This window comes from Mus caroli, chromosome 5, assembly GCF_900094665.2.
Source record: "Mus caroli chromosome 5, CAROLI_EIJ_v1.1, whole genome shotgun sequence".
In the NCBI taxonomy this organism is placed as follows: Eukaryota; Metazoa; Chordata; class Mammalia; order Rodentia; family Muridae; genus Mus; species Mus caroli.
Window position 1 is genome coordinate 59,103,242 of NC_034574.1, and position 23,270 is coordinate 59,126,511.

General features: G+C 40.2%; 1 protein-coding gene across 1 annotated transcript in view; it reads left to right on the forward strand.

Annotated features, from left to right (window-relative positions):
- Positions 1-22,437, forward strand: part of N4bp2 (NEDD4 binding protein 2) — a 62,449-nt gene extending 40,012 nt beyond the window's left edge. The window contains exons 10-19 of the mRNA XM_029477787.1: positions 1,776-4,129; positions 4,759-4,844; positions 5,374-5,419; positions 7,617-7,804; positions 10,564-10,682; positions 12,987-13,122; positions 16,075-16,263; positions 17,594-17,762; positions 21,027-21,150; positions 22,130-22,437. Coding sequence (XP_029333647.1) covers positions 1,776-4,129; positions 4,759-4,844; positions 5,374-5,419; positions 7,617-7,804; positions 10,564-10,682; positions 12,987-13,122; positions 16,075-16,263; positions 17,594-17,762; positions 21,027-21,150; positions 22,130-22,175 — 3,457 coding nt within the window. The 3' untranslated portion in view covers positions 22,176-22,437. The remainder of the gene's footprint in view (positions 1-1,775; positions 4,130-4,758; positions 4,845-5,373; positions 5,420-7,616; positions 7,805-10,563; positions 10,683-12,986; positions 13,123-16,074; positions 16,264-17,593; positions 17,763-21,026; positions 21,151-22,129) is intronic.
- Positions 22,438-23,270: the final 833 nt, after the last annotated feature.

Consider the following 23,270-nt stretch of genomic DNA (forward strand, 5'->3'; position numbering starts at 1 on the left):
GAACTCACTCTGTAGACCAAGCTGGCCTTGAACTCAGAAATCCACCTGCCTCTGCCTCCCAAGTGCTGGGATTAAAGGCATGTGCCACCACGCCTGGCAGTTTTTTTAAAAAAATGTTTTAGTGAATGTACTCTTTAATTTTCACATAGAGAATAGAATTCAGTTAGTGTTAGATATGATTTAACTTAGGAAAACTTAATGGAAGAGTTGGGTCTTTGAGAATTCCTAAGATAAAGGAAGGTGCCTTGACAAACTTAATAAGGCAAAATTGTTGAAGTTGAAAGGATAATACTATGAGTTGGAAACTAGCATTCAGGATGATTTTAAAACATTTTTAATAAATGACATCTTAAATGAGAGCTTCCTACCCTCAAAGAAAAAATTTCTTTCCCTCCCTTTCTTCCTTCCTTCCTTCCTTCCTTCCTTCCTTCCTTCCTTCCTTCTTCTCTCCCTCCCTCCCTCCCTCCCTCCCTTTTTTTCCTCCAAGACAAGGTTTCACTGTGTCTCTCTTGCTGTTCTAGAACTTGCTTTTGTAGACCAGGTGGCCTTGAACTCACAGAGACCTGCCTGCCTCTGCCTCCAAGTTTTGAGATTAAAGGCCTGTACCACCACTGCTTGGCTTCTTTAGTTTTTTTTCTCTTCTCTTCTCCTTTCCTTTCCTTTCCTTTCCTTTCCTTTCCTTTCCTTTCCTTTCCTTTCCTTTCTTTCTCTCTCTCTCTCTCTTCTCTTTCTCTCTCTCTCTCTCTTTCTTTCTTTCTTTCTTTCTTTCTTTCTTTCTTTCTTTCTTTCTTTCAAGATTTATTTAATATTATATCTAAGTACACTGTAGCTGTCTTCAGATGCACCAGAAGAGGACATCAGATCTTATTACGGATGGTTGTGAGCCACCATGTCGTTGCTGGGATTTGAACTCAGGACCTTCAGAAGAACAGTCAGAGTGCTCTTAACCACTTAGCCACTGAGCCATCTCTCTCGCCCTCTTTAGTTTTTCTTAATCATGAAAATTATGTTACTTCTCTAGTTAGTAACTTGATCCTGGGAGTGCAGAGCTTAAAAATGAGGCAGACTGGAGTCTCATGTAGTAGCCAGCTTATATTCAGGGTATCAGGTAATTTATATTCTGAGGGCATTCTGGGGGCAAGTTGTATAGAGTAAACCTGTTCTTGAATAATAATTATAGAAACATGATGGGTAAGCCCACTCCCATTTTTGTGGGAGGGGCACAACAGCACATTCCATATGTAGTCCATGTGTTGGAGGAAGAGAGGTCACAAGACTGTTTATTCTCACAAGCTCTTAGAGATCTCACATAGCTTGATTCACAGACTATGTTCTGACAGTATTGGCTTTGAGATCCTGTAAATAGGTGATTCTCAACCTACCTAGTGCTTCTACCTTTTAGTACATCTCATATGGTTACCCCCAACCATAAAATTATTTTTGTTGCTACTTCATAACAGTAATTTTGCTTCTGTTATGAATTGTAATGTAAATATATGTTTCCCAATGGTCTTAGGTAACCCTGTGAAAGGGTCGATAGAGGTCGAGACCTACAGGTTGAGAAATAAAACTTTCTTTGTAGGAAATGTAGACCCACAGTAACATATAAGCTATGGATGTGAAGGAAGCCAGCAAGGTATTGTCCCCTGTGAGCACATTAGAACCTTCATTGAATAAATGTTAAGTGCTGTCTGGCTGCATGATTCTTTAATTTAAATCATAGTATTAATCACATTGTGAGCAAACTTTCTTACCACACTTGAAATGTCTTGTAGCCCAAGAGACAGTGAAGCTATTAGCTCTGCAAAAGAAGACAGTGTCTCATCTGTGTCTCCGAAGCACTCAGAGTTAACGGAAGAGAAGACCCTTGAGGTGGCCACACAAGCAGTGTTACCTGTGCGTGATCCCCAACTCCCTTGTCCTGGTTTAAACAGAGGAAGAAAGGAGTTGGGTGACGTGAGTCATGGTGGTCATAACCCCTTCTTTCAGGAAGCCCCGAGCACCTATTTTCCTAACCCTGAAAGCAAAGGTCAAGCCACAGATAGAAGTGAGAAAGAACAAGAGATGGTGTCTGAAAAAGAGCATTCTGAAGCAGATGCATGGAGTCCTGCGGAGGGAGCATCATCAAATGGGTACTGTGCTGACGATAATCAAGAAGCCTGTGGGTCTGCAAGTGCAGCCACACTTCCAGGTGAAACCCCCTCACCTCCTGAAGTACTGGAAGAAAGAACGGCAGGAAAGAAAAAGACCATTGGAAAACAAAAAGGCAAATCATCTTTGGAAAAAATCCCCAAACAAGAGCTATCAAATTTTGTTGGTGACTGGCCAGTTGATAAGACAATTAGCCAGAGATCTAAAAGGAACCGGAAAACTGAAAAAGGTTTATCTGTACAAAGTGACAAAAAATGTAACCTCCCGCAGTCCCACAAAGTATTAGATACTAGGATATCTGTGAGTACAGATCCTGTCCAGCCCCAAGGATCTTCACATGGGAACGATGATCTTTCAGAAGTGCCCAGTAGCTATCACTATGATCCTTACAGAAGTACTGAGCAAACCTCACTTAGTGCTGTGAGCGACTGGCCTTCCTCTGCTTCATTAGCTCCGAGAGAGCACAGACCGAGAATGCCAAAAGCTGACCTAAGTGAACCCAGCGTGGAATTTGGAACTAATGACAACCTGGGTGAAATACCCTTATATCCAGCACATGAGGCCTACTGGGGGACAAGCCCTGAAGAACTGAAGACGCTGAGTTCCAACCTTCGAAGTTCTGAAATGCTGCCCAGTCAAACAGCTCCTGAGCATCATCCGACCTCCCTGAGTCCAGTGACTCACAGCCAGCACGCACTGCCCCTTACCTTCCCCAGCAGTGCAGCAGCTCTTCCTGGAGCAGTGGGGCCCCGGTCTCTAACAGAATTTCCAATGGGGGTGTCTGGAATTGTCTCTGGAGTAGATATAGGCACTTGTACCCAGACCGAGCCCCAAGATTTTGCTCTCTTGTGGAAAATAGAAAAGAATAAAATCAATGTTTCAGATTCTGTCAGAGTGTTGACAGGAAGATTAGATGGGTTTAAGCCCAAAGATTTCACTCTTAATAGAAAATTAAATGTTCAAGAAACAATTCCGTACAGAGTAATGCATGATAAAAGTACATTCGTTGAAGAAAGTGAGCTTACCAGTGCTGATGAGTCTGAAAATCTTAACATCCTTTGCAAACTCTTCGGATCCTTTTCCTTAGAAGCCCTGAAAGATTTATATGAGAGATGTAATAAAGACATTATTTGGGCCACAAGTCTCTTGCTGGATTCTGAGACTAAACTGTGCGAGGACACTGCAGTTGAGAGCTCCCCCAAGTCATACAGTGAGTCACAGGTTGGGCCGTTTTCTATGGGCTTGGACCTGAAGGAAATTATTAGCCACAGAGGAACCTCAGAAGGTTCTAATTCTTCTGTATCAGAATTTAGTCCTGGAATTGGTATCCGGAACACCAGTGCACAGTCTGCTGGTAACCCAGGAAAGGGGACCTCCGAGCAGGAAGGGATAAGAGCTATGAATCCTGAAAACCCTGAATTAATAACTAGAGTATTCCCCAATGCTGCTGTAAAGGTCAAGAGTAACAATGAGACACTGCCTGACCGTCAGGCTGAACTGCCAGGCGCGTACACCTTTAAGCAGCCTCTTTCACTTACTCCACAGTCTTATATCCCTAAAGATGTTAGTGAGATAGAAAAAAATCTAGTAGTGACAGAGACTAGAGACAATATGCATTCATTTCTAAATTTATCTGATATTATAAACTCTGCAACAAGCACTTCAAATTCTGAATTAAATGAAGATGTGTATCTTACTGGCTCTTTGGAAGTAAAGAAAAATGAAAATCTTCCTAAGGATTATGTGAAATTTGCAAACATGGAAGAATTTATCAATGAAGATAAACAGGAAATGGCGAAAAATCTAATGCCAGGAAGTGGTTGGTCAGCAGGAGTTAGTGAAGAGGGTAAAACTGAGGTATTGACTCCCACACCAGTGACAGCCACATCTCTGACCATAGACTGTCTGGAGCTGGCATTACCCCCTGAGCTGGCTTTCCAACTTAATGAGCTATTTGGCCCAGTTGGTATTGATTCAGGTAAGGAAAAAGTAAATTCTCTCTCTCTGTCTCTCTCTCCCTCTGTGTGTGTGTGTGTGTGTGTGTGTGTGTGTGAATAGCATATAGTTTCTATTTCAGTTGCAGTTTTTGTTGGCTGAATGTATCTGTTTATGTCACACAATTTTAAATAGTGCCTTATTTTTGACATAACATGTTTTTAAAGGATTTAAAACAATTAATTTGAAGTAGAGGATATTTACATAGAATTTTAAATTTCAATATATCCATGAACATGTTGCAAGTTTTCCTGGTACTTATCTTACATGTATTTGCAAAAGTGAACTTTTGGAAAAAAGAGTCCCTGAGTGCTGTTTCTGATAGATTGAGTCAGGGATTAATTTCCTAGCATACTGTTCCAGGAAGTCTCAGCTAGAGGAATGTATTAAGTTACCGGGGCATGTGATAACTTAAATAGATTCATTATGAAGTTTTGCATCTTCTATCAATTAAGTATGAAAACAATGGCATAGAACATAAAAATATCCCCAGTAAATAGAAATGTGTTAGTAATTAGTGACAAATTTACTCTGCATGTGGTAGGTGAGTGTGCTCTCTGCAAATGTGCAATGAGTAATGGTTATACTCTCTCTTCTTGCTCCTTTCACAAGGATCTCTAACAGTCGAGGACTGTGTGGTTCATATAGATCTGAATCTGGCTAAAGTGATTCATGAGAAATGGAGAGAATCTGTAATGGTTGGTACCTTCCTCATATGAAGACCCCATCCCCCATGACATTCTACTCATACATGCAGACAGATTTATACACATGCACAGAATTTTTAAAAATACTGAAAATCTTAAAAAACAGAGCTCTAAGTAGGGTATATATATATATATACACGCACACATATACACATACATATACACATTTATGTGTGTATAGATATCCCTTTTATTTTTTACTCTTTATTTTTATGTATAATAATGTTTTGCCTACATATATATCTATATGAGAGTGTCAGATCCCCTGGAATTACAGACAGTTTGCCGTTTGGGTGCTGGGAGTTGAACCAGGGTCCTCTGGAAGAGCCGCTCATGCTTTTAACCACTGAGCCATCTCTCTAGCCAACATAGCTGTTTTTAGTAATTGTATTTATATAGTTTGACTATTTTACTTAATTTTAGTAGTGGTTCATAGTTGACAAGAAGAACTGATACAGCCTCTAGCCTTGTGCCACTGCATCCTCCCTGGCTAATCCTTGCTCCCTGCCTTTGTGTTCAGGAGCGACAGAGACAAGAGGAGGTTTCTCGAGGCAAGCGCACACAAGGTAAAGAGCATCTTTGACTTACATTTGCCTTGATATTGAAATGTTGACTGCTGGTTTTTAATTTATTCTAAGTGTACTTCCATAAAATATGTTACCCAAAGATTTAAAAACAGTGTGCGTATGAGTGTGCATGTGTGTATGGAGAGTGTGTATGTCATGGTGTATGTATAGAGGTCAAAGGGAAGTTTGCAGGTGTCTCCTACCATGTGGATTCTGGGGATTGAACTCAGTAGGCAGGGTTGGCAGCAGGTGTTTTTGCTCACTATGTCCCCAAGAATTTTGATTTACAAATGAAAAAATAATCTTGTGTGTGTGTGTGTGTCTGTGTGTGTGTATATGTATGTGTGTGTGTGTGTAGTGTTGGCTATCTTAGAACTTGCTTTACACCAGGCTGACCTTGAACTTACAGAGATTATTACCCTGCTCCTGCCTTCATAGGGCTAGAATTAAAGGTGTGTGTTGCCACCTCCCAGCAAGAAATCCTTTTTTTTTTTTTTTAAAGATTTATTTATTTTAGGTGAGTACACTGTGATTGTCTTCAGACACCAGAAGAGGGCATTGGATCCCATGACAGATGGGTGTGAGCCACCATGTGGTTGCTGGGAATTGAACTCAGGACTTCTTGAAGAACAGTCAGTGCTCTTAACCACTGAGCCATCTCTCCAGCCCAAGAAATCCTTTTTTAAAAACTTGCCTTTTCGTGTTGGCACACGCCTTTAATCCCAGCACTTGGGAGGCAGAGGAGGCGGATTTCTGAGTTCGAGGCCAGCCTGGTCTACAAAGTGAGCTCCAGGACAGCCTGGGCTACCCAGAGAAACCCTGTCTCTAAAAACCAAAAAAAAACAACAACAACAAAAACAAACTTGCCTTTTTGTGTGTAAGACAGTTTGTAGCCAAGGCTGATCTTAAATTTGCAATACTTTTTAAACAAGCTTTTTGAGTGCTGGGATCACACCAAGCCCAGCTACACATAAATTTTCTCTGTCTGTGTCTGTCTGTCTGTCTGTCTGTCTGTCTCACTCTCAAAAAGAAAAAAAAAAAAAGATTAACTCTGCATCTAGCTGCAGAATAGAATCCTAGAGGTAAATAAGGCTGTGCACTGTATGTTTATCGTGACTGCTGCAGTATCTCAAGTGTGCTCTGACATGTTGTCAAAGTGCTTCTTTGTAAGGTTTTTAAAAACTTTGGGTTTATTTTCTTGATACCATTACAGAGTTATTACTCAATTATTCACATCTTTATTGATATCAGTGTCTTAGATTACTGAGGTAAACCTGCTTTTATGATAAATCCTGTCAACGTGAAGGTCCTTGAGTGCAGTATTGTCCCCAGTTGTTTCTGTCGTGGCAGGCCTGGTAAGAAGGCCTCCTTTTGTGAAGGAGCACCTTGAGCCCCTCTGTGCTCTCCACACTGCAGCTAAGGGAAGGCTGTAGGCTGAAGATTCAGACTTGTGCTCGGTATAGCTTCAGGAGAGAAGCAGTCAAACACCTACGGGTATAAGCAGCACCAATAGGGACCCCGGGCTGAGAACGAAAGACATAAATCCATCAGTCTGGGAGGAGAAGGGGAGGGAAGGATGGATATGATCAAAACTCAAGGTGTGAAATTTTTAAGAATTAATAAAAAAGAGAGAGTGAGTGCTGCCTAAGGGTGGAAGTGACTGGGCTGTTGTGGTCTTGTGGCTGCCTGGGCTGCTGTCTCTTCCCTCCTCACAGACAGGAATCTATCAGATGTGCCTGTCTCCCCCTTAGAGATGCTATGTTACATGTTAACTCCTGTTATTGTGAACCTCATGCTTTGTTGTTTATTTTGAATGTAACTTGCTATTTATAGTATCCTCTGGTCTGTCAGTATTTGTCAGCATGTTGCTCTCCTCAGTTCTCGGAGTAGGAGAGTGGGGCTGAGCACAGCTCTCCCTGTTGCTCACTGCCCAGCATTAACTGTTTTGTTGGGGAGGGAGTCACAGTGATGTGGAAGACAATGGGAAGCATTGAGCTGATTTATAGTCATCCCTAGGTCGTTGCTCACATGAAATATTTGCTTGTAGTTATGTGAAGGTTCATTTTGAAATTTCAGAGTCATATTATAAGCTGAAAAGGGCTTTAAAATCCCATGTTTCTTTTGTCTTGTGACTAATGCTTAATTCTTTGTCCATTAATTGCTGACTCCGTGATACTATTTTATATTACTCTTGTAGATCCTTTGCTGGCTGGACATACTGGTCTTGATAATTTTGAACAAAAATCATCTCAGAAAACAGGCAAAAGGTTATTGAAGACTTTAGCAGCACCTGAGACCCTGGATCACTGGAACACTCAAACAAAAAAAGTTTCACTTCGAGAAATAATGTCAGAAGAAATTGCCTTACAGGAGAAACATGACTTGGTATGGGTTGGCACAGATACAATGTTACGTACATGTGATTTTCATTTAATTCTGTGTCTCTCATATTTAGCTTGGATGAAGGAACTATTATAACTGAAGATAGGTAGAATTGAAGTCAAGGCTTTGCTTCCAGTTGACACTGATAGGTGTTAAGTTGTCGTGCTAAGTATGTGTGATTTAGGTTCAATTATTTCAGGCCATCAAGTTGTGTCATTGGTAGTTTTGTTTGTTTGGTTTTATTGTGTTTACTTTTTGAGACAGGGTTAGTCTGTGTAGCCTTGGCTTTCCTGGAACTCACTTTATAGAGCAGGCTGGCCTTGAACCGTGTGTGCTGGGATTGAAGGTTTGAGCCACCATTGACTGGCTTCATTGGTCATTTTTAACATTTACTTCAGTAATTTTTTAACTTATAGAAAAATATGAAATCTTTAAAGATACTATCATACATTATTTAGTTATAATATCTGCATTGTATTTTTAAGTTCTGTCATCCTTACAGGATGATAAGATCCTAAGTTTGTAGTTTAGTCATGTTAGAATTTGTAGTTTAGAAACATGACCTGTTAGATCTCCAGGACTCTTAGTATTGAGGATTATTTGTGGGGGAGTTAATTCAGGTTATAAAGCATATGGGAAATATTTTGTTTCTTTTGAGGCAGGTCCTCATGCAACTGAGGTGTTCCTGCTCTGTTTCTGTTACTCTGTGGCGTGTTCACTTCATTAGTCATTTCCTGGGCAGAGTTGTACAGCTTCCCTTCTTACTGCTGTTTGTGCTACAAATGGGTTCAATATAACTAAACTTTAAACAGATAGTTCTAGGATTGTTATTAAAATTTCTAATTTAGAAGGTTCCAGGGTTATTTTAATTGCCTTTGAAGTTTTATAGAAGGTTATTTTCAGAGATTAATGTCTTAATCACAAGCAAAAATTATTTAACTATTCTGTCAACACTAGAAAGTATTAAAGTTACTTTAAGAAGTAACCCCTCCCTCTTCCCCTTTCTTCCTCTCTCTCCCTTTCTCCCCTTCTCTCCTCCCCCCACCCCTCCTCCCCTTTCCCCCCTCTTCTCCACTTGTTTGTTTGTTGAGACAGGGTTTCTTTGTGTAGTCCCGGCTATCCTGAAATTCACCCTGTAGACCAGGCTGGCAGGCTGATTTATCTGCCTCTACCTTTCAAGTGGTGGGATTAAAAGGATGTGTCACCACTACCCAGCTACTTTAACAGACTTTTTCCTGATTTAGTTTAGAATTTAAAAGAAGATACTCTAAGAACTCCAGGGAGATGGCTCAGTGAGTAAGACTACTTTCTGTCAAGCATGAGGGAGGCCTTGAGTTCAAGCCCCTCAACGTCACCATAAAAGGTTTTTTAAAAAGTGGGTGTGCTAGCAGCTGAGCTGTTGGGCATATAGCAGGAAGAGCACCGGGGAGACACCATTTAAAGGGAAGAAGGTAGACTGTGATGGAGCCAGCACAGGGAGCATGCAGGACACACCCCTCTGCCACACAGGCAGGGACAGAGAACTGTTGTAGGAAACTATTTAGGGAAGTCTGACAGCTTTACTTTATTTTCTTACTTAGAGTTTTACCATTCTGTGTTGGATTTCAATACATATCCCGACTGGCCTTGAACTCTCCACCTTTCTGTCTTCTATGTCAAGCATCATAAACATTTGGAACTCTGCTCTGCTGGAGTAGTAGTTCTAGATAGGCAGCTTTATGGAGTGTGAATAAGAGTTATTTTTTTAGTAAATATATATATATTTTTAAAATATTTTATTTATTTATTTATTTTATATATGTGATGAGTACATTGTAACTGTCTTCAGACACACCAGAAGAGGGCATCGGATCTCATTACAGATGGTTGTGAGCCACCATATGGTTGCTGGGAATTGAACTCAAGAGCTCTGGAAGAGCAGTCAGTGCTCTTAACCTCTGAGCCATATCTCCAGCCCCCTAGTAAATATATTTGTGAAAAAAATTTAAACAATTAAGAGTGCTAAGGATTTCTGTCAACCTGAATTTGTAACATTTACACATTGTAGCTTCTGCCCATTGAGGAAAATACAGTTTTGAGTATGGGAGTATGACTCATGGGAGACATTTCTTTTGGGTTTCAGTGCCAGAAAAGCCCTACTCTCCTGAGCAGTTGGTTTATTTTTATTTCATGGGCACTGAGATGTTTCTGTCCCTGTTGCTTTTGCTACTCAGGGCGCTCAGAACTAAATTTGTAGCAATTTAATTTTACTTGCTAGCTAATTTTTGACTTTGTTTATTTGTATCCTATCTTTTTAATAGTTACATTGATTAATGATTGATAATGTCCCAAGTAAAGCATCATTATGTCATTTGTTGTATGAATATCATAGCATTTATACCTGCCTGGTATGGTCTACTCCACACTTAGGCTATAGCGTACACCAGTATTGATGTGGTCCATGTTTACGGAAGCATTGGTTGACTGTATATGGAGCTTCATCCTAGCTGGACTGTTTAATAGACTGTTGGGTGTATGTATGTATGTGTATGTGATTATATGTGTTTATCAGCATCTTCAAATTATTGTCAAAAGTGGGATAGAAATAAATAATGTAAGAATACTTATATTGCTGACTTTATCCTATGATCAGTGAAGAAAGTTTGTGATTTCTTATAAATCATTGGTCTTTTTGCAACAAAATAAGTAGGGTTTAGGTTCAGTATTGTCTGGCTTATAAATTTCATCTTACAAATTTTCATCTTATTTCTGTTTTGTTTTAGAAAAGGGAGACACTTATGTTTGAAAAAGATTGTGCCACAAAACTAAAGGAAAAGCAACTCTTTAAAATATTTCCAGCCATTAATCAAAATTTCCTGGTGGACATTTTCAAAGATCACAAGTAAGTGAGTGTTAAAAGGACTGGCTAGTGTCCCTGGAAACACTTGCCAAATGATCTATAGTGTTCATTTAACAAATTGATACATTTGATATATAATTCAGAAAGTGAAAATATCTAGCAACTGTCTTATATTCCTTGTTAATTTTTAAAAAAAATTTTTTTTGTTACTTTCTCACCATGGGAAACACATCCAGATAACAGGTAGCTGAGAGGTAGACAGTGTTTTACTTATATTTTTAAATTAGAATCTCATGGTGTTAAGTGGAGTTTGTTACAGTATGACTATCAGAATGGAATTGGATTATCTATGTTTGATTTTGGAAGGAAACTGGAACTATGTATAGATCCCCAAAAGATTGATGGAGTATAGATGTTGCAATTAAAAGAAACATTCAGTTAATGTTCCTGAACTAGGCAGAAACTCAGCTTGGTATGCCCTAAGTTCTAGACAAGCAAGAGCTATGTAGCCTATCTCTAGAATAAATAATTTTTAAAAATTAGAAATCCAGTTATCAGTATTGCCTCTTACTATAATTTGGTACTAGGAATTTAGCTGGGGCTGTCCCAAAACTTGCTGTGTATATAATGATGACCTTGAACTTCTGACCTTGCTGCTTCCACCTCTCAAATTCTAGGCTTACAGGTATCTGCCATCATGGCCAATTTTATGTAGTTATAGGGATCAAACCCAGGATTTCCTGAATGTTAGCCAGGTATTCTACCATCTAGGACTAGTTAAGTTAATTTTGACTGTATATAAAACACAAAATTGAGTACATTAATGAGTGATAAAATGTTTTGACCTATGTGAACATTGTGTAGTGTTTAATTAGGTTAATATGTTTTTTTCCAAAGTGCTGGCTATCCTGAACTCAAGACCAGGTTGGCCTTGAACTCACAGAGATCCTCCTGCCTCTGCCCCCTGAGTGTTGGGATTAAAGGCATGCATCACCATGCATGACATCATGTTTTTTTTAAACACCTGAGTTTTTTACTCATTCATTCATTCATTGTGTGTGCAAGCAGTAAGGTGTGAGTGTGGAGGTCAGAGAACAGCTCTTGAGACTTGGCTCTCTCCTTTCAGTATGTGGGTTCTGGGGATCAAACTCAGGTCATCAGGTGTGGGAGCAAGGCTACCTGTTGGGCTGTTGCACCTGCCCATTTACTGCTGCTGCTGCTGCTGCTACCTCTACTACCTTTCCAAGTGTTTAAGAGCAGTTGCTGCACTTCACAGGACCAGAGTTTGATTACTAATACGATGGTGGCTTACAACTGTCAGTAACTCCAGTTCCAGGGAAACTGATGGCCTCTTCTGGACTCCATGGGTACCAGGCATACATGGTACACAGACATACATGGAGGTGAAATATCCATATATGTACAATAAAATAATAAAAATGCTTCCATGATTCTTTCCCTTCCTCCTCTTCCTCTTCTTCTTCCTCTTCCTCCTATTCTTCCTCTTCCTCCTATTCTTCCTCTTCTTCCTTCTCCTCTTCTTCTTCTTCCTCCTCCTCCTCCCCCCTCCTCCTCCTCCTCTTCCTCCTCCCAGTGTTTTTCATTATGGACAATTAAGCCAAAACCCAATAAATGCTAGGCAGGTGCTCTATCACTGAGCTGTTATTTTTATTTTAAGACAGGATTTTGCTCTGTAGCCCATGATGGCCTTAAACTTGTGATCCTCCTGCCCCAGCTACCTGAGTAGCTAGAATTGTGGTGTGTGCCATTATGCCTAGCTTGGTACCACTTTTGACAGTTAGATTTTTGAGCCTGGGCATAAAGTGCTTGGCAGGAATGAACAGGCCTTAGGGTTGATCCTCATCATTAGACATCATTAAGGAGGCAGGGGCAGGCAGATCTCGGAGTTTAGACCAACTTGATCTCTGTAGCAAGTTCCTGAGCATCCAGGGCTGCACTGAGACCTATCTTTAAAAAAGTTGAGACCTGGTAACTTTGAGTGTGTTATGTTTCAGTATTAAAAACTAAAGACTAAGCCAATTTCCGATACTTTTTAAAACTAAAAATACTTATTATTTTATGGATATGAGTGTTTGCCCACATGTGTATGTATGTGTGCCCCATGTGTGCCTAATGCTTCCAGAACTGGAACTGGAGTCCACACACTTGGGAGCAGTCACGTAGGTGCCGGGAACCAAGCCTGTGTTCTCTGCAAAAGCAGCTAGTGCTCTTAGGAAGTACTAAAGATGCTTCATGGTGACCGTGTCACAGAACTCTCATTTCCCTCTACTTCTTTAAATATATTTATTTAAACATTATCTACTTTAAATATATTTATTTAAACAGCTACTCACTGGAAAACACTGTACAGTTTCTAAACTGTGTGCTTGAAGGAGACCCTGTGAAAACAGTTGTAGCTCAAGAGTGTGTTCATCAAAATGAGAATAACACTTATACTGCACAGAAATCAAAAGAGAAAAAGGTATGGAGTGATTCGATCTTTTACTCTGTTGCCAAATAAATGTATATAAAAATATGGATTGTTTATTGAGTATAATAATTTAATGGTTATTGTTTTACTAGTTTGAGTAGATTGAAAGTTTACTGACCAGTAACATACTTTTAAAAAATATCTGTGTACTCAGAATGAATTTATACCTAAATATGTTCTTATTTGATATTGGTATACAGTGATAAGCATCTAAATTTAAATTCTTGTAGATTCTGTGTAGACTTTTCTTTCTTTCTGTTTTTCCTTAGGCAGGGTTTCTCTGTGTATCCCTGGCTGTCCTGGAACTTGCTGTGTGTAGACCAGGCTGGGCTCTCAGAGATGCATCTGCCTCTGCCTCAATGTAGTTGTTTCTATGTAGTCGCAGCAGCTATGAGACATAATTGATCAGCAGAGGTTTTTAGTATGTCATAGATCTTAGACTCTAAAACTTCTTTCCTAAGTGGTTACTCTGTTTTACCTTGAAAATGCCTTGTTCTGTGTTTGGATAACTCGTTATAACTTGTAATCTTGTATCAGCATCAGAGCGTCTTATTTTTGCCTTATTTTATGTATTTGGGTGTTCTACCTACATTCATGTATGTGTCTCTGTGTGCAGGGCTGATGGAGGCCAGAGACAGGTATCAAATCCCTTCAAATCCCTTCCAGTTACAGGAAGTTGTGAGATTCCACGTGGTGCTGGGAACCAGACCCCCAAGTCCTCTGCAGGAGCAGCAAATGCCCTTAACCCGTCTCCTTAACTGTCTCCACAGCCCCCTTTGTTGTTCTGTTTGGTTTTGAGACAGGGCTTTTCTATGTAGCCCTGGCTGGCCTAGAATTGTGTGGACCAGAGTGGCTTTGAACTCAGAGATCCTCTTGCCTTGATCTCTCAAGTACTGAGATTGAAGTTGTGGGTCACCATGCCTAACTCATAATTTTTGTAGAGTATGGTGATGTCTGTTATTTTAAACTTTTGCAGTTCCAGGGTCTAAGCAAAATATTAATGAGGAGATTGTATAACTATTATTATATATAAGGTTAGTTTTTCTTAATATTTTTACCAGTTGGAAATATATATAACATAATACATACAGTGTTTTTATAGTACCTACATATATACAGTATTACATATAATACTGCTAAGGTTTCCATAAATCAATTAAAATCATACTTCTCTTAAGATAAGACATAGATTGCTGTTTGTAAGTAGTTCTCTGCAAAAAAATAACTTTGAAGAGAAGAATTAATAAAAAGACAGCTTGACTTAGGAATAACTATATTTCAGTTTTTAAACATTAGTTTTTTAATATTCTAAAGCAGTGGTTCTTAGCCTTCCCAATGCTGTGACCCTTTAAAAGGCTGTCATGTTGTGGTCACCCCAAGTAATATCATTTTGTTGTTACTTAATAACTGCAGTCATCCTAATGCTATCAGTCACAATGTAAATATCTGTATGTGGCTCTCAAGGGTTGCGACCCCCAGGCTGAGAGCCACTGTTTGAAAAGTATTTGGCTGTACTGTCTGAAACAGTACTCAGATGGGAAGCATATGGACGTTTGTATAATTATTATCTTCACTCTCGTACGTTTTGCATAAGAGTGGCTTGTTTAAGGATCTGTTTTGGATAACGGTGACATCACATGCATATGTGGGTGCACACACATACAAAAGCACACTTTGTTGCTGTATTCTGAGAGAGGATCTTGATGTGTAGCTTACAGTGTTCTCAGTCCAGCTGCTTGGCCTCCATGATCCTAGGATTGTGAAGGTCCAGGTTTTATTGTAAGCAGCTGCTGACCGCAGTGACTAATGGGACACAGGAGGCTGAAAGCTCCCCAGAAAGGTGTTGGTGATCTCTTATCATCAGCCGAGCTAACTACAAGAGTTATTCGGATTTTTTAGAGTTATTTGTTTTTAATTGGCTTTTAAGAACCATAAGTTGAAATTTCTCATTGCTACCTTGAAACTATTTGTTTGTTTAAAGCAAGACATTGTATACCTCAAGCCGGCTTCATACTCCTGGGTAGTATGAATGCTTGAAGCCCTGCCTCTCTGAGAAGATAGGCAAGTGCAGCACTAGCCAAGGCTTGAAACTGCATAGGTTTAAACACAAACCAGAGCGCGGATTTCTGTGCTGAGTACATTTGGATTGCTGTCTAGTCTACCTTCTATCTTTTGGCTTGATATTATGACCTAATTATATTTTAGTAATTTTGAAGAACAGCTGGTGGTGGCTTCTGTGGCACACTTCTTTAATCCCAGTACTCAGGGAGGAAACAGAGGCAGGTGAATCTCTGAGTTCGAGGCCAGCCTGGTCTACAGAGTGAGTTCCAGGACAGCCAGGGCTACACAGAGAAACCCTGTTTCATCCTTCTTCCTCCACCAAAAAGGAAATAATCATTGTAAAGAGCATTTCTATGTCTCCTAAAAGTGGTGATGTTAACAATCTGAAAGCTGATGGTAGGAAGTCCCTGGCTTACAGTGAAGACATTGAGGAAAAAGATGAGCCTAGCTGTCCATTTGCTTTTCCTCCTTGCTTGCTTCCTCCCAACCCCCAAGATAGGGTTTCTCTGTAGCCCTGGCTTCCCAAAACTCCCTCTGTAGATCAGGCTAGATCAGACAGGCTTTGAACTCAGAGATCCACCTATCTCTGCCTCCCAGTGACTGGGATTAAACAGTCTCATGGAGGCCAGAGTAACCTCCAATTTCTGTGTAGCCAGGCTGCTGTGATCCTCCTGTCTGTTTATGACCATATTACACTGAACACATCCAGTTGCCTCACCTTCCTGCTTTTGTGTGATAGCTAAATACTAGGATTACAGACATGTACCACCATGCCTGGCTCAGGCCTAGTTTATGCATACATTTTCTGACAGGAAGACATTCGTTGAGAATAAGACATCTATCCCAGACTTTCTTTGTGTATTATGCATCATGCTCTTCTAGGCAAAGAAACTGAAAGAGGCTGAGGACAGCCCAGGGGACCCATCTTTCCAGGATTTTGAGTACCCTGAGTATGATGACTACAGGGCAGAAGCTTTCCTGCACCAGCAGAAGAGGATGGAGTGCTACAGCAAGGCCAAGGAAGCCTACCGCATGGGGAAGAAGAACGTGGCCACCTTCTATGCTCAGCAGGTGAAGCGAAAAACCCGTTACAGTTCGTTCATCAATTGTGGTATTTAAGTATTCTTAAATGCATGAAGTTTTATTTGGAGATTATATAAGTGACATATAAAGTGGCCTAATATAAAAGACTGCACATTTGTGAAACTTTTATCTACTTTGTTGAGTTTCTGTCATTGCTTTTGTTTGTGTAGCGTCATGAATACAGTTGTTCTTCAGGCCTCAGTGTGATCTTGCTCTCACACATGCTCCAACAAGTGCTCTACCACTGAGCTGCTTTTCTGCCTCCCCTCCCCTCCCCTCCCCTCCCTTCCCTTCCCCTCCCCTCCCCTCCCCTCCCTTTCTCAGTTATCTTTTATATTGAGACTGAGTCTCACTAAATTATCCAGGCTGCCCTTGAACTTGTGATTCTGTTTTGTAGCTTTCCAAGTTACTGGGAATATGACTGTATACCACTAGGCCTGGGGTATTGTGTTTTTTTTTAACCTGGATTTTCCTTTAGGCTAAATTGAATAATATGATGGTCTTTTGAGCAGTTTATCATTCACTAGTATGTTTGAACAGATAGAAGTTTCATGGAGGAAAGAAAGCAGAAAAGGCTGTGTTAGACTGGAGTCACATGGGTCTTACAGTTTTTAGTAAAACATTTATTTATTTGTGTGTGTATGTATTTGGTACATGCGCATTAGTGTGTGAGTGCATGTTCCTGTAGATCCAGAGGCCAGAGGAGGATACCAAGTATCTTCCACTTCACATTCCCATTTATTGCCTTAAGACAGGCAGTAAGGGAGTATGGAGCTGGAAGCTCAACCTTTTAGCTAGGCTGGCTTGCCAGTGAGCTTCCGGGATCTACCTGTCTCTTCCCCTGATTCTGGGTTAGGGCATATACAGATATGCCCAGCTTTTTACATTGACTTGAACTCAGTTGTCATGAACAGGTGGTGTCAAACTAGAATAGCCCTTTGAGCCCTAATAACAGTCCTTGGACAGTGGGTAACTAGAAACTGTTTTAAAGGGACCATCAAACTGAGAGACCCACGGTTATCAAAGAATACACTTTATTAATCAAATCAAACATTAAATATGTTGGTTCTTTCTTGAGCTAAATATTGTCTTTTATGAATTTTGCTTGAGGATTTTTTTTTAATTGTACTACTATGGGTAGTTTAAATGCCATATTCTTCACTTACTAAATTTCTCCAACGTTTGTTCATCTTTTAGCCTATTATATCAAGGAACTAAATTTAGTGTTCTGAATTTTGTTTAGGGCACGTGTACTTCTTTGCCTGTCTTAAGTGGTGATTATCAAACGTGTCTGTTGGTGCTGTGTTTATGATTAAAGGGCAGTCTTCATGAGCAGAAGATGAAAGAAGCCAATCACCTCGCTGCTGTGGAGATCTTTGAGAAAGTCAACGCCTCTCTGCTACCGCAGAACGTCTTAGACCTCCATGGGCTGCATGTGGATGAAGCTATAGAACATTTGACAGCAGTTCTACAGCAGAAAACAGAAGGTAGGAATGTGCGGATGACATTGGCATTGACAGACCTTGCCGAACACAGTGAATCTGCCTGTGCAGACCGGGACTCTCTGCTGTCCGGGAACTCTGAGATCTGCCTGCCTCTGCTTCCAAAAGGCCACCATACCTGTCATACACACACACACACACACACACACACACACACACACACACACAGTTTTTTTTAAATTCTGTATTAGCTGAAATTGTTTTCTGTGTCTTCCTAGCTCACTACTTAAATTTTATTTTAGATTTATTTTATTTTATGTGTGTGAATATTTTGCCTGTATGAATATCTGCATTATTTGTATGCCTGGTTAGAAGAGGACATTGGGTCATCTTGAATTGGAGGTATGGGTCTCTGTATGTGCGGAGCTGAACCTAGGACATATGTAAGAGCAGCAAGTTCTCTTATGATGAACCATCACTCCAGTTCAGTTCCCCAGTGCTTCTAAAAACTAGAATTTTGGTGTGGGAAAATGGTGTTGTGTGACACTGGGGAGATAGAAACCTGTCTGCTCAGCCCAGAAAGAGAGTCCATGGCAGAGAGGCTAAGCATGCCATTGACGTCTGACCTGAGATGGCTGAGTTTATTGCCCTTCCTCACAGGGGTGTGCATGTGATGGTTTGGGTGAGAATGGCTCCCTATGAGCTCAGATGTTCGAGTCTCCAGTTGTTAGGACTGCTTGGAAAGGATTAGGAGGTGGGCCTTTATTGGAGGAGGTGTGTCACTGGGGATGGGCTTTGAGGCTTCAAAAGCCCAGTACCTTCTGAGTTAGCTCTCTGCCTCATACTATTGGGTGATGCTGTATTCTCTCAGCTACTGAGTACCATGTGTCTGTTGCTGTGCTCCTTGTCACAATGGTCATGGGCTGTAAGCTCCCAGTAAACTTTCTTTCAGCAATGGAAAAGTGACTAAGACAATGGATGAACATAGCAGACTGTAGTGTAGGATGACTTAGCAATCACACAGTGTTGCACTACTGATGGGCGCCGTGCTATACTCACCCCTACAGTAGAAATGCTTGCCTTTGACCCTCAGTGTCCAGTGTTGATCCTCTCTTTTGTCCTGAGCTACTCTACTGTCTTTCTGAGTTTCCTCTTTGAGATTCCATAAGTAAGTGACATTGTACAGTCTTTTCTTTCAGTCTGGCTAATTTCACTTAGCATAACGCCTCCTTGCTCAACCATGTTTCTCTCCTTCCTTCCTTCCTTCCTTCCTTCCTTCCTTCCTTCCTTCCTTCCTTCCTTCCTTCCTTCCTTCGTGTGTGTGTGAACAATGTAGTAGATCTATTTAATGGAGTTGTCCATGAAGATGAAATTCTCATACATGGATGAATTTATAAGAGTGCTACTTAAAAGAAGGCCAATAAAAAAGGTGTCCTTTATCTGAAATGTCCTTAGCAGATTAGTGATTGCTTGGGCTGGAAGGAACTGCTGAACTGCTGACTGCCACATGGCTTCTTTTTGATTGGAGAGAGTATTGGAAGCAAGTGTTGATTGCTAGCTGAAGCAGTTGATATGCTAAACAATAACCCAAACAACAAGCCCTACTGAATCATAAAGGAGTTGTTTTGGTTTTAGAGACAATATATCACTAAGTTGCCCAGGCTGCTGTAGCCCAGGTTGGCATTGAACCTAACTCTGTAACACAGGTTGACCTTGAACTTATGATTCTGCCTCAGCCTCCAAAGTGGCTGTGATTAAGGCTTTTTCGCACGTGGCCCAGCAGTAGCTTGCCCAGAGTAGCATTTAGTCAGACCCAAGGTGTAAAAAGCCATCTTGTTCTTGCTTGTGGTACCTGTCTACTACTTACCACCAGATGGCAGAATTGCTGAATAGAAGTGTTTGGGTAGGGGGAATCTGTGGGGTATCCTGTATTATGTTTTAGTCATGGTATAAAAGAATTTTCAAAATTGAGGCTAGAGACATCTGGGCCCTGTGCCTTGTGAGTGAAGTACACACACACCTGTGAAGTACTTTCGAGTTCAGATAAACCAGAAACTTGTTAACAGTTTGGATGTGATTGGTTAGAAGGATTCATGGGAGACCGAGGAACAAGTTAAACATCACCATGAGGATGCAGTCAGAAAATAAAGGCGGGAAAGAGAGGAGAAATAACTCTACTTTAAAAAAGTAAACAAAGAAAAGTAAAGGGAAGGAAAAACCTTTGATTTATAGCTCCGTAAACAATGCATCCGTTTGGGCGCAGTGGCACACCTTTAGTCCCAACACTAGTTGGAAGTCAGAGGCAGGTGGGTCTCGGGGTTTGAGGAGAATCAGGTCTACAGAGTGAGTTCCAGGTCAGCCAGAGCTGTATACTGAAATGTTTAATATATGTATATGTTTATGTAGTATAAAGATAAAACCTTAGGCTATTTATGAATGAGAACATAAATTTTTTACATTAAGTACTTTATTATTAATAGGACTTCTTTGTTTTTATTGTTGTTGTTACTCTATTAGAGCTAGTATTGATCTCAGAATTTATATATCTATCTTCCCAAGGTCAAATATGAAGTAGCAACAGCATATTATCAAGAGATGAGTGTCATTCAGTATTTTAAAAAATTCTCTCCTGGGAAGAATTTAACAATGAATTATCTTTGATAGACCATGTTAAAAGTATATTTGTTAATAGCTAGCTGTTCCTGGAAATGATCTATAAGATAGTAGCTTTTATTATCTCCTTTCTTAATGTGAAGAAACAGGCGCCAAGAAGCCAGTGAATTTGCCCATAGACACACACAGTTGATTTGTGGTAGCACTGAGATTCATACTAAAATTTTAGTGTGTTTCATTAATAGGGTTGATTCTAATTCACAAAAATATGTCATGTAAAGCAATGTCTGAGTAAGATGCGCAGCAGCTTTAGATATAACTAATATTGCTGTCATTATTCAGAAAGGCTGTGGAAATTGGACATCTCTCTCCTCGGTTAAGCCTTATTTTTCTCTCCTGGTACAGAGTCTCACCATGTCCCTCAGACTGACTTCAACGTCGCCTTGTAACCCTGGCTGCCTTATTCCACATCCTCTGTCTCAGCCCCCTGCTACCAAGTGTGTGCTCAAAGTCTAGTTCCACTCATGTCTTTAGATGGATAAACTGCTTCAAGGCTCTATGTACTTTAAAACATCCCCCCCTCCGAGTTTTAAATCTCTAGAACATCATGAAAATAATTTCATATGCTTTTGATAGTTAGATTTTCTGTTAAGAATGTAAAAACTGATTTTATTGTTCTATTTCCCATTTTAACAGAATTTAAACAGAGTGGTGGCAAGCCCTATCTGTCGGTGATTACTGGGAGAGGAAATCACAGCCAGGGAGGAGTTGCTCGGATCAAACCAGCTGTCATTAAATACCTCACAAGCCACAGCTTCAGGTGAGTGTAGACTTCTGCTCCAGTATGGTCAGAACTGTTCAGATAGTCACTTCGGTTCCGCTCTCAGATTTCAGTCACAAATTGGTGGTTAAAGGATAGCTTTTCTTGCTAGGTTTATATTGTCTGGTAATGAGAATCTAGAGGAAAAGATGGCTTTCTCAGGGATAATCTGCTAAGACTTTCTATTGTAAATTAAAAAAAAAAAAAGATATTTTTGAATCCTTTGTTACTGCACTCCTGAGCAGAACTAGGCCTTGCTGGTTTTGAAAGACAAAAGTGCATTTGTGGGACTTTGGCTGAAATAGGTAGAATTTGGATGTAGCTGAAGTTCTAATGGAATCTCTAATGTGTCCTCTAAGTTAAGTGCACAATTGATTTTTATTGATAAGTACGGAGTGTCCTTTTCCAATGTAGTCATTAGCCAGCAATAGAAATGGACAAGGAAAACCCCAAGGGTGAGGCTTTGCTGCTCAAGAGATTCTCTGAGAACACCAGTCGTTAAATCTCCCCTAACCTTGGAACCTTCCAGTTGCAGTTAGTGTAAGACTTCTTCATGCCACACAGTGAGCTATCACTTGTTTGCCTTTAGAGAACAGTAGTGTTAGTTTTGTACATAAACGTTAGAAGCCTTTGGGGCTAGTTTTATAGTTGGGTTGGTTAGATTAGAACTTTGTCGAGGTGAGGCAATGCAGCATCTTCTCTCTGGCACAGCAGAGTCTTCTTCATGAAGGTCAAGTTCAGGCCTGAGAGGTTCTGGACAATCATGTTATGATGTAGAATAATCAACCTGCAGCTTTTGGGTTGTACTGTCTTAGATGGTAAATCGGGGATTGCCACAGAGATAGGGTTCTGGATGTTAATGAAGGAGCCAGTAGTGGTAGCAAATATTAAGTATAGACAATTCAAATTGGTTACAGATAGGTTTTTTAAAGTAGCTTAAAATTTTTATATTTAAATAACTCATTTCTCATTTCTACAGGTTCTCTGAAATTAAACCAGGGTGCTTGAAAGTCATGCTAAAGTGAAACTTAGAGCCCTGGACTTTGCAGCGTGAGGTTTGTGGGCTGACGTTGGTTTTTACTTGTAGTAATGCAGTCAGTTCTATTTTCCAATGTATTTTATTAGGAATGTAAAACAAGAGAAGTGTTTTACAGAGTCCAAGGAAGGTTGTTTGTTTTTTACTTGATCAAATGCCAGTCCGTTACTTGTTGAAACATTAAAGGGAATTTTTATTAATTACAAAATGTCTAAAAAAATTAAAAAAGTATCACCTGCAGTTTAAAATCTTTTTTTTTTTTTTTTTGGTTCTCTGTACAGCCCTGGTTGTCCTGGAACTCACTTTGTAGACCAGGCTGGCCTCGAACTCAGAAATCCGCCTGCCTCTGCCTCCCCAGTGCAGTTGAAAATCTTAAGTGCTGTATCGTAGTTAGGAAACAACCAACCAACCAACAAACACTGCCTTTGTGTTATGGTTCACATTTCGAAAGTCCTAAGGGTGGCTGTGAGGGCAGTGGGCCTAGAGCCTCTCAAAGAATTCGTTAAACAGTGGAGGAAGAGGGCGAGCAGCAAAAACGAGTTCTTCCTGCTTTCAGAGCTTAGCACAAAATCACTTGATTTTGCTGTTAGACAGGAGGACACTTGATTGTATTTCCTCTGTATTGCTCATCCCTTCCCTTCCGAGCTGGTCTGTATGTTTTTCTGGGAGGAAGGTTGGGTCTGAGAGTAACTTGTAGTCTCATAGGTACAATAGGTAGCGTTCAGAGAAGGAGAGCCAGCTCTGGGTGTCTCCTGTGAGTCCTGGACTGTCTGTGCAGTGACACAGAGCCTCAATGGCTGGTTTAGACTCAGACATCATTTCTAAGCTGCAGGGAGTCAGTTCTACTGACTTAAGTGCAAAACCATTTTTGCTATAACTGTAAAAGAAACCCTTGTAATTAGAAAGAATTTTTTACCTTTATTTTGTAAAGGAGCCAACTTTCTGAAAGAAAAGTCTCTCTCATTGGTGTTTTTGAGCTGATGTCCTATTTGTGTGTAAATTCTGGTTTCCTTTCTACAGACTTAGTGTGGCAAAGTATAGTTTTTCTAGAATGACTCAGTAGTTAAAATAAATCTAACTTTGG